We start from the raw sequence: 12814 nt of genomic DNA on the forward strand, positions 1-12814 counted from the left end.
AATTACAAGACTGTCGAGTCTTTGTGCTTCCAAGGTGTGATTTGAATTAATGAGCTATCAATTGCCAGAATAAAAAATGCCATCGGCTGTCAATCACTCTGATTGGCTGTTAGGTAGAATCACTGCATTAGATAGAAGTATACAATGAGAGAGCAGAAAAATGAAAAGACACAGCAAAACAAATGGCATTATTCAGTATATTATTATTTTTGTTTTATTTAAATTTGTTCCTAATTGTGTTGTTGTGTGTTGATAAAGGTTCTGGATAGGTGTGTATTGGTATTTGCTTTTATAAAACCCTAGCTGTGGATGATTGGTGTGCGCGTGCGTGTGTGTGTGTGTGCGCATGTGCGCGCGTGCACTAGAACGTCTCAGTCCCGGCTCCGCCCCTGCTTATCTAGAAGTAGTAAATGCTCTAAATGAGACCAAAGGAAAAAAAGTGCGGGAGTGGTATACAGTGAACCCTCGGTTATCGCGGTTAATGGGGACCGAGACCACCCGCGAAAACTGAAAATCCGCGAAGTAGCGGCGCACCTTCAAAAATGCTTAAAAAAAAAAAAGTGCGAAGTAGCTGCGCACCTTCAAAAATGCTTAATAAATAAAATATATATATATATATATATATATATATATATATATATATAAAAATACGGGTAGAGAGAGAGAGAGTGAAATTCATGTTATAACAAAAAAAAAAAAAATTATTAAAACTTATTATTTTTTTTATTCCCCAGCCATTATTTTTGTATTTATTCAATTACTTCTTTTTGTATTTATTTAATTACTTCGATTTTTACCTGCTGGTACGCCGTCCGGTGTGCCCTGTGAAATGAAAGGTGGCATTCTTCATTTATTTATTTATTCATTAATAACTGACAGCCTCTGGCCCGGGCGGAAGTTGTTCCTCTTCGGCTTAACTGCCACGCACGCCGGCCGGTCTCCTCCGGAGCTCTCGCACGGTCCCGAACGGAGCGAAATGTCGCCCCGCTAGTGACCGGGCGGAAGTTGTTCCTCTTCGGCTTAACTGCCACGCACGCTGGCCGGAGCTCTGGTACGGTCCGAACCGCGCGAAACGTCGCCCCCGATCTTGCCCGGGGGAACGTGCTCTTCTTCGTCCACTCTCCTCTTCGCCCACGCTCTTCTTCGGCGCACGCCGGCCGTCTAACCGCTCCAGCGCCCCGTCGTGCCGCTCGGCGAAACTACAATGCCCCCGAATATTTTTTAGACCCGCGAAGCACTGAACTCGCGAAAGGTGAACCGCGAAGTAGCGAGGGTTCACTGTACTTTATAACAATACTGTGTGTATTTACCTTGCAGCTTTGGACCAGCTGCTGCTGGGCAGCCTGGTTCTTGTTGGATGAAGCAGCATGCTGGGCTGCAGCTATTGTCTGAGTAGCTGCTGCAGCTGCTTGTCTTGCTGCATTCTAACAGGAAAGAGGAACAGAATTTTGCCTCGGGCAATTCATTCGCCAATGAATATACACTATAGTATGAAGTTGGGCTTCCCCAAAATGTTTCACAGTCGGATGCATTGAATTGTCAAATAAGTCTGTTTGATCATATCATATGCATTCAAGTTAAAGCTTGTATCATTCACGTTGTCATAAGAGCATTATAGCTTTGAACAACAAAACAAAAAGTAATAACAGTAAATTACTTCAAAGTTATAAAAGTAAATAATTCCTAAAGTATCATGGGCATTAAAATGAGGCCGCTGAATGTGGAAATGCAATTTTTTTTCAAATGCTCAAGTCCACGTTGGCAAACTCGTGTTACTGGTTTAGTCTATTTCTTTTGTTTCCTTTTTTTTCTCTCATCTTAGCGTCCAATTTTTAATCAGATAATTCTAGGTATGTGACATGAAGACTAAAATATTTCCTTTGTATTTGAGTTACCTCAAGCTTGTTGACCAAACGTTTTTTGATTGCATTCTGTGCAGCGGCATTTGTTGCCATGCGGAGACCTTCTGCCGCTTCTCGCAACCTCTGCTGCTGCTCCTCACTGTCAGGGTTTGCTGCAGCGCCCTAGAGTAAATGCACACGAAAGTCGTTTTAGGTTGGTCCGCTGTGTTTCAAATTATTATTCATGTACAGTATATAGATGTAAACAGAAAAAAAAATATTTTAGAAAAATAAAAGTTTTAGCCTTTGCATTTTTTTTCCTGTGTATTTAGATCACAGAAATCTCAGCATTTGTCCACACTCTGCTACCCAAGGTAGAAGAAACCACTCAAGTTCAGGCCCTGTCTTCATGGGAGCAAAATCCAGACTGGCCTGGCAGTTTAGGCGAGTCCCTCACTTGCATGAGCAGGGTTAGCCCCTCAAAACTGTTTAATTTCAACAATACAAGAACTAAGGCGCATAAAGTATGCTATAAAAATACTGCACGCACCTTGGCCGCCTCCACCATCTTGGCAGTAGCATCAGCAAGAAGCTTGGCAGCTGACAGGAGCTTTCGTGAATTTTCCAAATCAGACTCTCCCTCTGCATCCATCTTGATGGCATTGACCAGATCAGATGTGGCCTGGGCAAGGATACGAGCCTGGCGAACCATCTCACCTGTTAAAGAAATTATCACGGTAAGCTAAAAAGATCTAATTTGCAGCTGTTAGATATGCGGGGGTACCAACACGCTAGACCAAAACGTCCTGGCTTGTTTATTTTCACAAAGCCATTAACCTTAACCATTAACCTAAATCTTAGATTGGTCCACAGAACAATATGGTTCACTCGTGTAGGTTGAAGTTAAACATGCGGTTTTTTTTCGTAACTGTTTGTTTATTGTTCGACAGGAAAGTCCCACAATGCGGTTTGTGTTTGCTTGATTATTGATTATCAGCATGTAACACAGTTGCACGTTACGTAATCATGCACGTTGCATATCTCCAGTGGTGAGAAATACAATGTCATGCTGCTGAGATGTACTCACTATATACAGCTGTGGCCAGAGAAAGTTTGTATGCACTCATCATGGGCATGAATATCATGTTGTGCCTGGGCTTTGTTATTAATTGTTCGTATGATTCTTTCCACAGGATGGGAGAATTATATAGCACAATTCTTATGCTTTAAAAAAAAAAGAACTGGGTGCTCAAAAATGTAGTTTTTATTTCTCGTAATCCACACAGGGGCAGAATCATTCAGAAAATATACTCTTTAAATATACTTTGTTTTTCATTTTGATCATCTGTAAAATATCTAATAAGAAATAATTGATGGTTTAGCGAGACAAATCAAATTATTCTACTACAAGATTGTTTTTATTGAATACAGAACAAATTAGTAACAGAAAGTCTACTCCAGGTGTGGGCAAACTACAGCCCGGGGGCCACATGCGGCCCGTTAAACCTTTTAATCCGGCCCGCCGAACTTGAAAAAAATTAAATGAATACACCTTGTTAATGTTTTATTTTCTAAATATTGTGGTGTGTCAAAGACATATATATTGTTGTAATGTTTTTGTTCACTTTCATTGTAAAATTAAATCCATCTGCTCCTGGTCCAGCTCCTCTATCAAATTTTAGAACCCATTGTGGCCCGCCAATCAAAAAGTTTGCCCACCTCTGGTCTAATCTATTAGACTGATGTTGCTATGGCACCTCATATTATGCCTATAATGCCTAAATATCCGACACATACCAGCATTTCCCATTGAGCTGAAGATGTTCTCTGTGACATCCAAAATGCGATCAGTGGCTTCTCCATGACGCCCAATAGGATGGCCTCCACTGGCGTACTGTTTAATATGCTGAAGTAGCTCGTTCAAGGCCTGAGTGACGCCTGTTGCAGCCACGCCCACCTGCTTCAAGAGGCCCTCATCATTTGTGGCCCCCTGTGAGGCATCCACGCAACCTTCCACTGACTTGGCCACCAGCTTGCCAGCCTCTATCAGCTGTTCCTGGCAAACTGGAGAACTGATTGTAGGAGCCACCACCTACATGAGGGATGGCAGTGTAAGAAGCATGATTGCAGAAACAAAAAAAAAAAAGAATTAAGCTAAATCACCAGCCAATTAGAGCTCTCCTCAACCAATTCAACCTGATGGGGAACATTTTAGCCGCTCAGGTTTACCAGCAAATATTTGTTCTTCTCTCAGCTTTTAACAATATTGAAATAAAACAATCTATTTTTTTCATAGGAAAAAAGTTACCGTTATATTTTTCATCAAATTGAGCGCATCAATTGAGTGAGGGGAAAATATATGCATGTTTTCTCAAAATTAACATACTATGAAATAAAGATACAATATATTGGAAGTATTGAGCCAGCCCTTCTAAATATGTTAGGTTGTCTCACTCACTTTAGTGCAGGCCACCAGCTGAGATGTGGACAAAGCACACTGGGTGGCTGCAGCAATAACTCTGTTCTGTTGGGTTGAGTCCTCTGTCTTCTGGGCCACGTATTTTGCTTTGAGCACAAGGGCTGCTGCAGCATTAGCCACAGCTTTCGCCAGCTGCATCAGCATATCCTGCAAAGGGCAAACAAGAACGGTTTATTGCGATATCTTGACATTCAAATACTGCAATTTGAGTTGGAAATTAAGACTGAATAAATCAGAAAAGGAAATTAAGACGAGTAATGATTTAGATGGGTGAGTGATTTAATACTGACTTATCAAATCGCTCCAAATGAAAACGTTGAAATATCCTACAACGATGATTCAGAAGATCGAAGAAAAGGTTTCATGATGGGATGTAGGCTTATTTTTTTTCCTTTCTAAAAATCTCTGCACTCATTTAATACACTGGCAAACTGCTGCCTTAGAAATGTAGGTTAAGAATCCTATACCTTCAAAACGTACATTTTGGGTTTACCTCCCAGGATAAGACCGAATACTTAATCACTGAGGCTGCATATTTTTTTATTCAAATTGACAAATATTTATGAGTGTGTTTTACAGAATATACAACACATGAGGTCCATATTGCTTTAAACCAGTATAGAGAAGGACAGGTAAGATAAATGAATTAAAATACAGCCACTTAAAATGTCATTGGTTACTCCAGACATTAAAACAATATGCGGGAATGGATTACATTTAATGGAGCAAAATTATCCAACAATTTGAGTTGAAATCATTTTCAATAGACAGTTTGGCCCAAAAAATTACAGCATGTGGATTACTTAATGAATTCATCGATTGCTTTGATTGGCATTTTATCGTTTCAATGTCTTCAGCAGACATTTGTTACCATTATTTGACAATAAGAGGGCACTCTCCATCTGGCCGACCTGAAAGATCTTTGACCTAGAAACTGTCAAATATAGAGATGAACAAACACAGAAAAGAGTGTATGCTTGGAGAACACAACCACAGGCACCTTACTTTGCAAACTCGAAATGTTTGATCAGGAGCAAACATATTAATTCTGAGTGAGATTAAAATTCTTTTTTTCAAATACAGTACTTGAAAAAGTCAGTGAAGCCAATTCATTGCAGGAATTATTTTTACTAGACTTTCCATTGGCAATCAGAGCAATAATAATAATTCAAATGTCAAATTCACGGTATATACCTGGAACTGTGGATCAGTGTCCGTTTCTCCAATGTGTGACAGTAGCTCTCCACTGGCCTGACCCACATTTCCTGCAGCTTGCAGTAGATTCTGCCGAGGCTAAGACAAAAACAGTTTGCCTTGATTATTGACACACAAAAAAAAGCAAACGATTCTTCATAACGTATACTGTGCAAAAGTATTAGATCACTATCAGATTTGCTGCTTCAATTAATTTTCCCAAAGTAGTCATTTTGACAAATGAAAATGGGAATAACAAGACAGATACAGTTAGCGGGATAGGAATGGCTGTATTTCATTCAAAAGGCCGAGGGCTTTGGAACCAGAGGGTTGAGTCCTGTGGTAGATAAAAAAAAATGACTTAAACTCAGACAGATACCAATCTGCTTCCCGACTATTGTCGAAATGACTATTAGCAAGGCTGAACCCTGAGAGACAGTTCAGGAGCAGACCCGAAAAGCAATTCATCTCGCTTATGAAGGATGGAGAGGCCAAAGGCGCAGCAAAGTACGGGAACGGGTCACTTGGCAAATACTGTAGGTGATGGTCAATTTGCGGAAGCAGCTCTGGCTTGGAGAAACCATCACAGTAACATCCCTGAGATATATTTGTTTCAGGTTACTGTAATTGGAAAACCATCAATTAACCCCAAATGGCGCATACCTCTGTGTTTGCTGGCTGCGCAGTCTTCAGCATGTCAGAGACAGCACAGGCCAGGTTCTTGGCAGCGCCCAGCAGCTGCTGTCCGTTTCCTCCTTCATCCTCCATGAGTGCTGCCAACAGTTTGACACCCTTTGACATCTCAGTGAGGTTGGAGGAGATGGTGGTAACAGCACAGCCCACTGCTGTGTAGTCTGTCTCTGCTGGGTCACCTGTGGACGGGTACATGGAGCAATCTCTATTAACTGCAATTTGGATACTTTTAAATAGTGGTATCTTCCTCCACTGTTCCAAGCCAACTTTAGAGTAAATGTAATGATCATTGAGTCCTTCGTTAGAGTGCAGGCCTCCATCCAGGTGGCAAAATTGGGGGTTTGCAATTGCACACAATTGATGCTGGGGAAACAGCAGATTAAAATAAATATTTTCATTCACATTTTTTGGACACGATCTGGAACAGATGTGAAGAGCTCTTGAGAACATCAAGTTTCAGTTGACTTTACTCTTGGCTCTTAAGCACAGGACCAACTTTGGAGCCATTGAGATGGGAAATGTCAATGGATAAATTGTTCTTCACTTCATGTCTACTTAAAATTATTCCCAATTATAGTTTCTGATAATGATTAAATAAAACGTTAAAACCACTTTAATGCATTGTGAGCTGTAGCTGAAGCCCAAGCACAAACACACTATGACTACAACATCTTGACCATTTGCTGGAAACAGACATTACTGTATAACTTTACCTGCAGTGAGGTTAACCATAGAGGCCGTGCCGGCTGTAATAGCATCCACCTGGGAATGGATCTCATGTTTAGACTCATCCATCTTGTTTTTACGCCAGGCTTGGGATGCCTAAAAAAGCAAAAAAAAGGAATGAAACAGAGTATAAAGTCATTTTCCAACATTGAGAGCCAATTTTTTACAAGTACTTTGAGGTTTTATTGGGACGTTAGTGTAAAGGAGAGAGAAATCTTACAGCATCTGTTCCCAGTGGGGGTAGGGTATCAAAGTCATCCAAAGAGGCCTGAGCAGCTTGGACAGCGTGCATACTGGAGTTGATGGTACCAGTCAGGGCTTGCTGAGCTGAAGTCTGCAAACACAGACATTTCCTCAGATCACCGTCTTGTGGTCTTCCCAACATTATAGCTTTTCCATATGTGCACTCTATATCTGGGATGTCCAAACTACTACCTTGGGGACATAAATAATGAAACAATAATAATATACTAATAAAAAATAATGGCAAAAATCAGCTTCACAGAGAGCTTTTAAAGACATGCAATGATGCAAAAAAAACTACCGGAACTTCTCATTTTTCTGAACATACAATAATCCTCACGTTACTGCTTTGAATATTTTCAACTTAGTACACATTTCCCTTCATTTGGTTTTAAATGTGGAGATATGATTAAGCGGCTGCTTGACATCCCGAATTTTGCTTCAGGTCGCAAATAGTCGAAGAATTCACTTGGAATACTCAGTTGTGCATTTTCTCACGCAGCGTGAATGTCAATGTGAATGTTGCTTAAGAGGTCACTATTTAACATGCCTGGACATAGACAGTTGTACCTTTAAGCTTAATTAGCTCACTGATCAATCAAATGAATCGTTTTACTCGCAATACATATCAAAGTTGACTCCACAAAGAAAGAGACTATGGAAGACAAACGATAACTTGAAGGTCAACCCAACAAGGAGCTGACTAATGCTAACTGCACTGTAAAAAATGGGGAGTGATATTTACTTGAAAAAATATTTACGTTTTAGCACTCAGACATTTAAAGTTAATTTTACAAGAAAAGTTTTGGAGTACATTTTACTAGTTGAATGAATTTAAAAAAAAGTGATTCAATAGAAGGCAGTTTTTACATGGCACATTTCATACATAAAGCAACTCAATGTAAATCCACAACCACCAGCAGGTTCGGCCACTCTACGCCTGAGCCATGGCTCTCCTACTGTGTTTATTTGCTGCTATCTCCAAAAGGAGCCCAAAAACGCACCGCCGCTTTGGAGATAGGAGGACTTCAAGGTTCCCACCACACACCAGTAATATTTTAATACACAGTTGCAGTGGCATGGCTAAGGTGCAGAGTTGCCGTTTCCCAATCTGGAGATTATGGGTTTAATCCTCCACCACATTGAGATGCTTTGTGAATGAAGTTGGCTGTGTAAAAAAATGTAATCCTCAAAAACTCTTCTTGAAAAATGTACTTCCCGTTTCTGAGTGAAAAAAACATTACTAGGATTTTTATCAAGTAAGTATCACTCCCCATTTTTTTACAGTGCGGCGACCTAAGGACCACCTGTGTGTGGTTCAAGAGTCTAAGAAGACTGCATATCACTACCTCGAGGAAGATGGTGAACTAGCAAGTTGCTCTCATACTGCCTCGCGAATGGGCTTTTTTTTTTTTTTTAACTGTGGGACAAAGGGAATGCTGTCTTTATCTAAATATTCCAAAAAAGGTTGGTTGCTTTCTCACTTTTTGTACTTAGAAATGAATCCCAAGCTTAATGATGCTCTGTAACAATGTTAGGCATAAGTTTTGAAGGTGCACAATCTACAAATGGAATTCAAATTGGAGCTTTTTAAATGTGTATACAATCTGTGTACCACTAAATGACATTGGAATTAAAAAAGTTTTGAAAATGTGAGAAAACAATCATATACTATAGGAGGACAAAAAGTTATGTTATGAGAATAAAATTATACAAATAATAGGAAAAAAAGTAGTAACCTTAACAAAGAGAAATTGTGGTAATTGGCAAAGTTCATATTTTCACAAAATAATTTTTAAAATATCGCTTTATTCTCATAATACTGTCATTTATTCTAGAAGACTGTTATTCTCTTACAAATATGACAATATTCTAAGAAAAAAGAAATATGTGCCTTTTGTACCCTCCAAAGTAGAACTCCAGTTTGAAAAGCATGAATCTCGACTGCAGTTCATAATATAATTCAATTGGTTTTGGTCATACGTGCTACATAACAATGACAATAAAGGGATTTCTGATTCTGATCATGCTTTATAGTAATGTTTGTTTTACCAGCGGGGGCATGTGTCCTCTGTGCATCTGTCCACTGGTGATGTGCTGCTTGGCCTGAGGCATGGAGCCCATCTGGAAACTCTCTGGACCACCGGCTCCTGAACGCATGATGGCTGGCAGGGCCACTGAGCCTGTCTCAACCTTACCCACTTTGTTGAACTGCTGCTGCAACACTGTTGACCTGAAGGAACGGAACAAAACAAAACAAAACAATCAGGAATTTGACACTCGGTATGATTGATGGTCAAATTTTGGTGAGGTCTCATAATACCCAACAAGTAGAGTTTCTATTTTATGGGTGTTTCAATCCCCCCAAAATATGCTGTATGGATGACAGTACTTGATGTTTGAGAAAGAGGTGACACAGAGGAATACTACTGACAGAAATGTAACAAAGGATACATACTTTTTAGGGGACACAGAGTCCTCCAGCATCGTTGACTCTTCATCTCCCTCCAGCCCAAAGTGGTCTTTGCTTTTTTTCTGTGAAAAGCATTTTTGGCAGTTACAATTGACCACATGGAAAGTAAACTTCTCAATTAAAAGAAACTGAAACTGGACTTGAGGAATTGGTGAGAACAAAGTGGAGTGATATGCAAATGAGCTGTCTGTTACCTTCTTAAGGATGATGTCAATGTAACCAGCAATAAGCTGGGCTATTTGCTCTCCCTCTGTGGTCTGCACTGAGTAGTAGCCATCTTGATAATCACCAAAATCCTGAAAGTAGATCAAATAGTGGCATTCATTTCAATCTTAAGGCACAGTGGGCTCCCTCACACTGTAGTGGTTAGTCATGTGAATTATATTTCCCAAATCATAACAGACATCTCAAGGCACTTTACATAAAGAATAAAGAAAACCACCAAAAGCCCACATCAGCAAGCATTATTGTGACTGGAGCAATGAAAATCCCTTGGAAAAAAATAAATAGAACAAAGACACATTGTGTTTCAGCATTCACACAATTACAGCACATTTTACACCCCCTATTATCTCTTACTGAAATGAGGCTCATGTCCACTTCGTAAAATTTGAGGCCCATGGCGAGCACGGATTTTTTCACCTTGATTTAGTGGCAGTCACTAATTGTGGCACCATGTTAAGCCCCGGGATAAAAAATTCCACTCGTCAATTAGTGTGCAGATCCATGTGTTTGGTGCATGCAGCAGACACATTGCCGACCCAAAAAATACACAACGCTGTTGATTCAACAAGTTGAGAGGAATTAAATATTAAATGCAAGGGGAAAAGCTTATAATGTGATAAGAAGATTGAATTTAGAAGCGGGATGGCAATAATTGAAAGGAGTTTCATGAATGAGTGCTAGAATGCTGTGTAATTTTCAGGTTCTGGTTGTATGACGACCAAACATAGAGAAGCAAGGCGTAAGTAACTTCAATGGCAATTTAATGTAGAGAAAACAAAGGGAAAATAACAAAACACAAAAGTACCAAAAAAATACAAGACAGGCAGGAAGACAACTGACGTAGACATGGACACTGACACTGACATCAGACCGGGAAAGTGAACCGACAAGAACCATAAACAAACAGGGAACTAAATACAAACAAATTAACGAGACAACGAGGAGCACCTGGACTAGACACAAAGGGTTGGAGGGAGCGGCTTGGTTAACACTAGGGAATGGGATAACAAGCACAGGTGGACACAATCAGCTGACAAGACAAAGGAACACAAGGAAAAACCTGAAACTAAATACTAAACCAAAATCAACAAACACACCATGACAGAAATATCAAACTCATAGCGAATTATAAGTCTAAGGAGGAAAAATGAGCGAAAATAATTAACCACTGCAATTTATGTATCATATAAAACTGCTGGTGATACGGGACTGGTTGAGATTTTTGTATCAACAAATCGAGCAATCCAATATCACTCAATGAATACGGTTTTAAAATACCCTCTTAGAACTGTAACTAAGATATTATTGATCTTATGTGATTCAAACAACTACAGGCAACTGAAGTTTTATTTCATCTAAATCAGGCATTACACGTCGGAATGATTGAAAGATATTGTCTTTTTTGCTGCAAGACTGCACATGCTGGATATTTGGTTTGCGTATTGACATGCCTCGGCACAGCAAATTTACTAGGCTAAGTGTAAAGTGTAATAGCTCAAAAACATGTCATCATCAGTGATCATGACACAACCTCGTTGACGTTGGGTGGTAACCTGATTAGTCAATGAGGAATTCTGGCCGGGTTGTATGTAATCATGTGTCTTCGTAGAAAGAACTCACCAGAGTGAAACTCTTGGGTGAAGCAGCCCAACGCTTGATATTGGTCAGGTTCCACTCCTGGATAACCTCCTTTGTTTTCTCATCAACCCTCATCACGCTCTCTTTGGTGATGCCCAGGAGTCGTGGTACCAATTTGTTCTTGCCCTTCATTTTCTCCTACACGGTGTGAGATGTTAATAAATGCATGATCAGTTCAGAAATAACATCTCATTGATCGTGCTCTTACCTTGACCAAAAAAAATGACACTCCATAGGTTTTAAGAGACCTTGCTAGCTTCACATAGCTGACTTTGGCCTCAATCTCTGTCAAGTTTTGGCAGTTTTTGTGTGCCTGGGTAGAAAACAGATCAAAAGTATTAAAGTGCTGCATTTGCAATTGAACTACAAAGGGATTATTTGGACCCCAAACAAGGGGAACAAGAGAAATGTATGTAAAACAAGTAAAAGTTGTTCAAACACATGCAAATAAAATGTAAATTCTACAATAAGTCTCTAAGAACTTGACTCCAAACCGTTTTGACTCCATATTACATAACAAAAATCTCAATGCTCATGACCAAACCTAAATGATTAAATACTAACAATCATGTCTTTGTTCACAAACTGACTCACAAAGTGTCAAATGTGGGCTTGTTTAATTGAACACAAAGTTGATAATACTGGCAGGTGACCATGTGTTGTATGAATGACAACAGGTGACTATCTCCTGCCATCTAATGGAAGAGCATTTGTTCTGTCGTTCACTCAAAAGTATGTCGCAGGGATAGGGCAAAGCTATATTTCTAATTAATAAATAAGAATTTTCAGACTAATTAAGTGAAATTAAATAGATTTCTCACAGAACCCCGGGATGATTTCTGACAGCACGCGAGGTTGCCATGACATTCTGTATAATACAATTTGTTTAACAAATGCTTCTTGCTGATGATTTTGAAAAGCCAATTAAAAGGCTATTTCAATCCATGTATGGTAGTTATTTTAATGGAACAGCTAAACTACATCATTAAACCTTTCACACTGTTTGGTGACGAACAGAAAGTGAGTATTTAATTGCATGTAGGTGAACTTGACAAAATTCTCAATTATTTATCTTAACGCATCAATCGGGCTATCGTTTTCTTTTAATATTAAAAATAATTTCGTTTGGGCAAAAATGCATCTGCTTTCATGCGATTCTTTTTATTTGAATGAAAACAGATGCATTTCACTCGTATTTTTACTTTCAGTGTGGCTCGAATACGCCTTTGTAATAACACAGTGAGGCTACCCATTTGAGGGTAATTTATTTGAATTGAGTTCTGTTTAATTAGCAAATTTGCG

The 12814-nt window shown here is 39.4% G+C and overlaps 1 protein-coding gene across 3 annotated transcripts in view; it reads right to left on the bottom strand.

The window, feature by feature from the left end:
• Positions 1 to 12814, bottom strand: part of tln1 (talin 1) — a 79957-nt gene that overhangs the window by 38464 nt on the left and 28679 nt on the right. For all 3 annotated transcript variants that reach the window (XM_088281506.1, XM_088281507.1, XM_088281505.1), the window contains 14 exons: positions 11721 to 11825; positions 11495 to 11650; positions 9844 to 9945; positions 9635 to 9711; positions 9229 to 9409; positions 7154 to 7267; positions 6921 to 7029; positions 6178 to 6386; positions 5515 to 5613; positions 4300 to 4467; positions 3639 to 3933; positions 2392 to 2558; positions 1896 to 2024; positions 1311 to 1424 (listed from right to left, as the gene is read on the bottom strand). In XM_088281506.1, coding sequence (XP_088137632.1) covers positions 1311 to 1424; positions 1896 to 2024; positions 2392 to 2558; positions 3639 to 3933; positions 4300 to 4467; positions 5515 to 5613; positions 6178 to 6386; positions 6921 to 7029; positions 7154 to 7267; positions 9229 to 9409; positions 9635 to 9711; positions 9844 to 9945; positions 11495 to 11650; positions 11721 to 11825 — 2025 coding nt within the window. The remainder of the gene's footprint in view (positions 1 to 1310; positions 1425 to 1895; positions 2025 to 2391; positions 2559 to 3638; positions 3934 to 4299; positions 4468 to 5514; positions 5614 to 6177; positions 6387 to 6920; positions 7030 to 7153; positions 7268 to 9228; positions 9410 to 9634; positions 9712 to 9843; positions 9946 to 11494; positions 11651 to 11720; positions 11826 to 12814) is intronic.

The sequence above is a fragment of the Idiotropiscis lumnitzeri genome, chromosome 18 (genome assembly GCF_059441095.1).
Source record: "Idiotropiscis lumnitzeri isolate Australia: NSW breed Sydney's pygmy pipehorse chromosome 18, RoL_Ilum_1.0, whole genome shotgun sequence".
NCBI lineage: Eukaryota > Metazoa > Chordata > Actinopteri > Syngnathiformes > Syngnathidae > Idiotropiscis > Idiotropiscis lumnitzeri.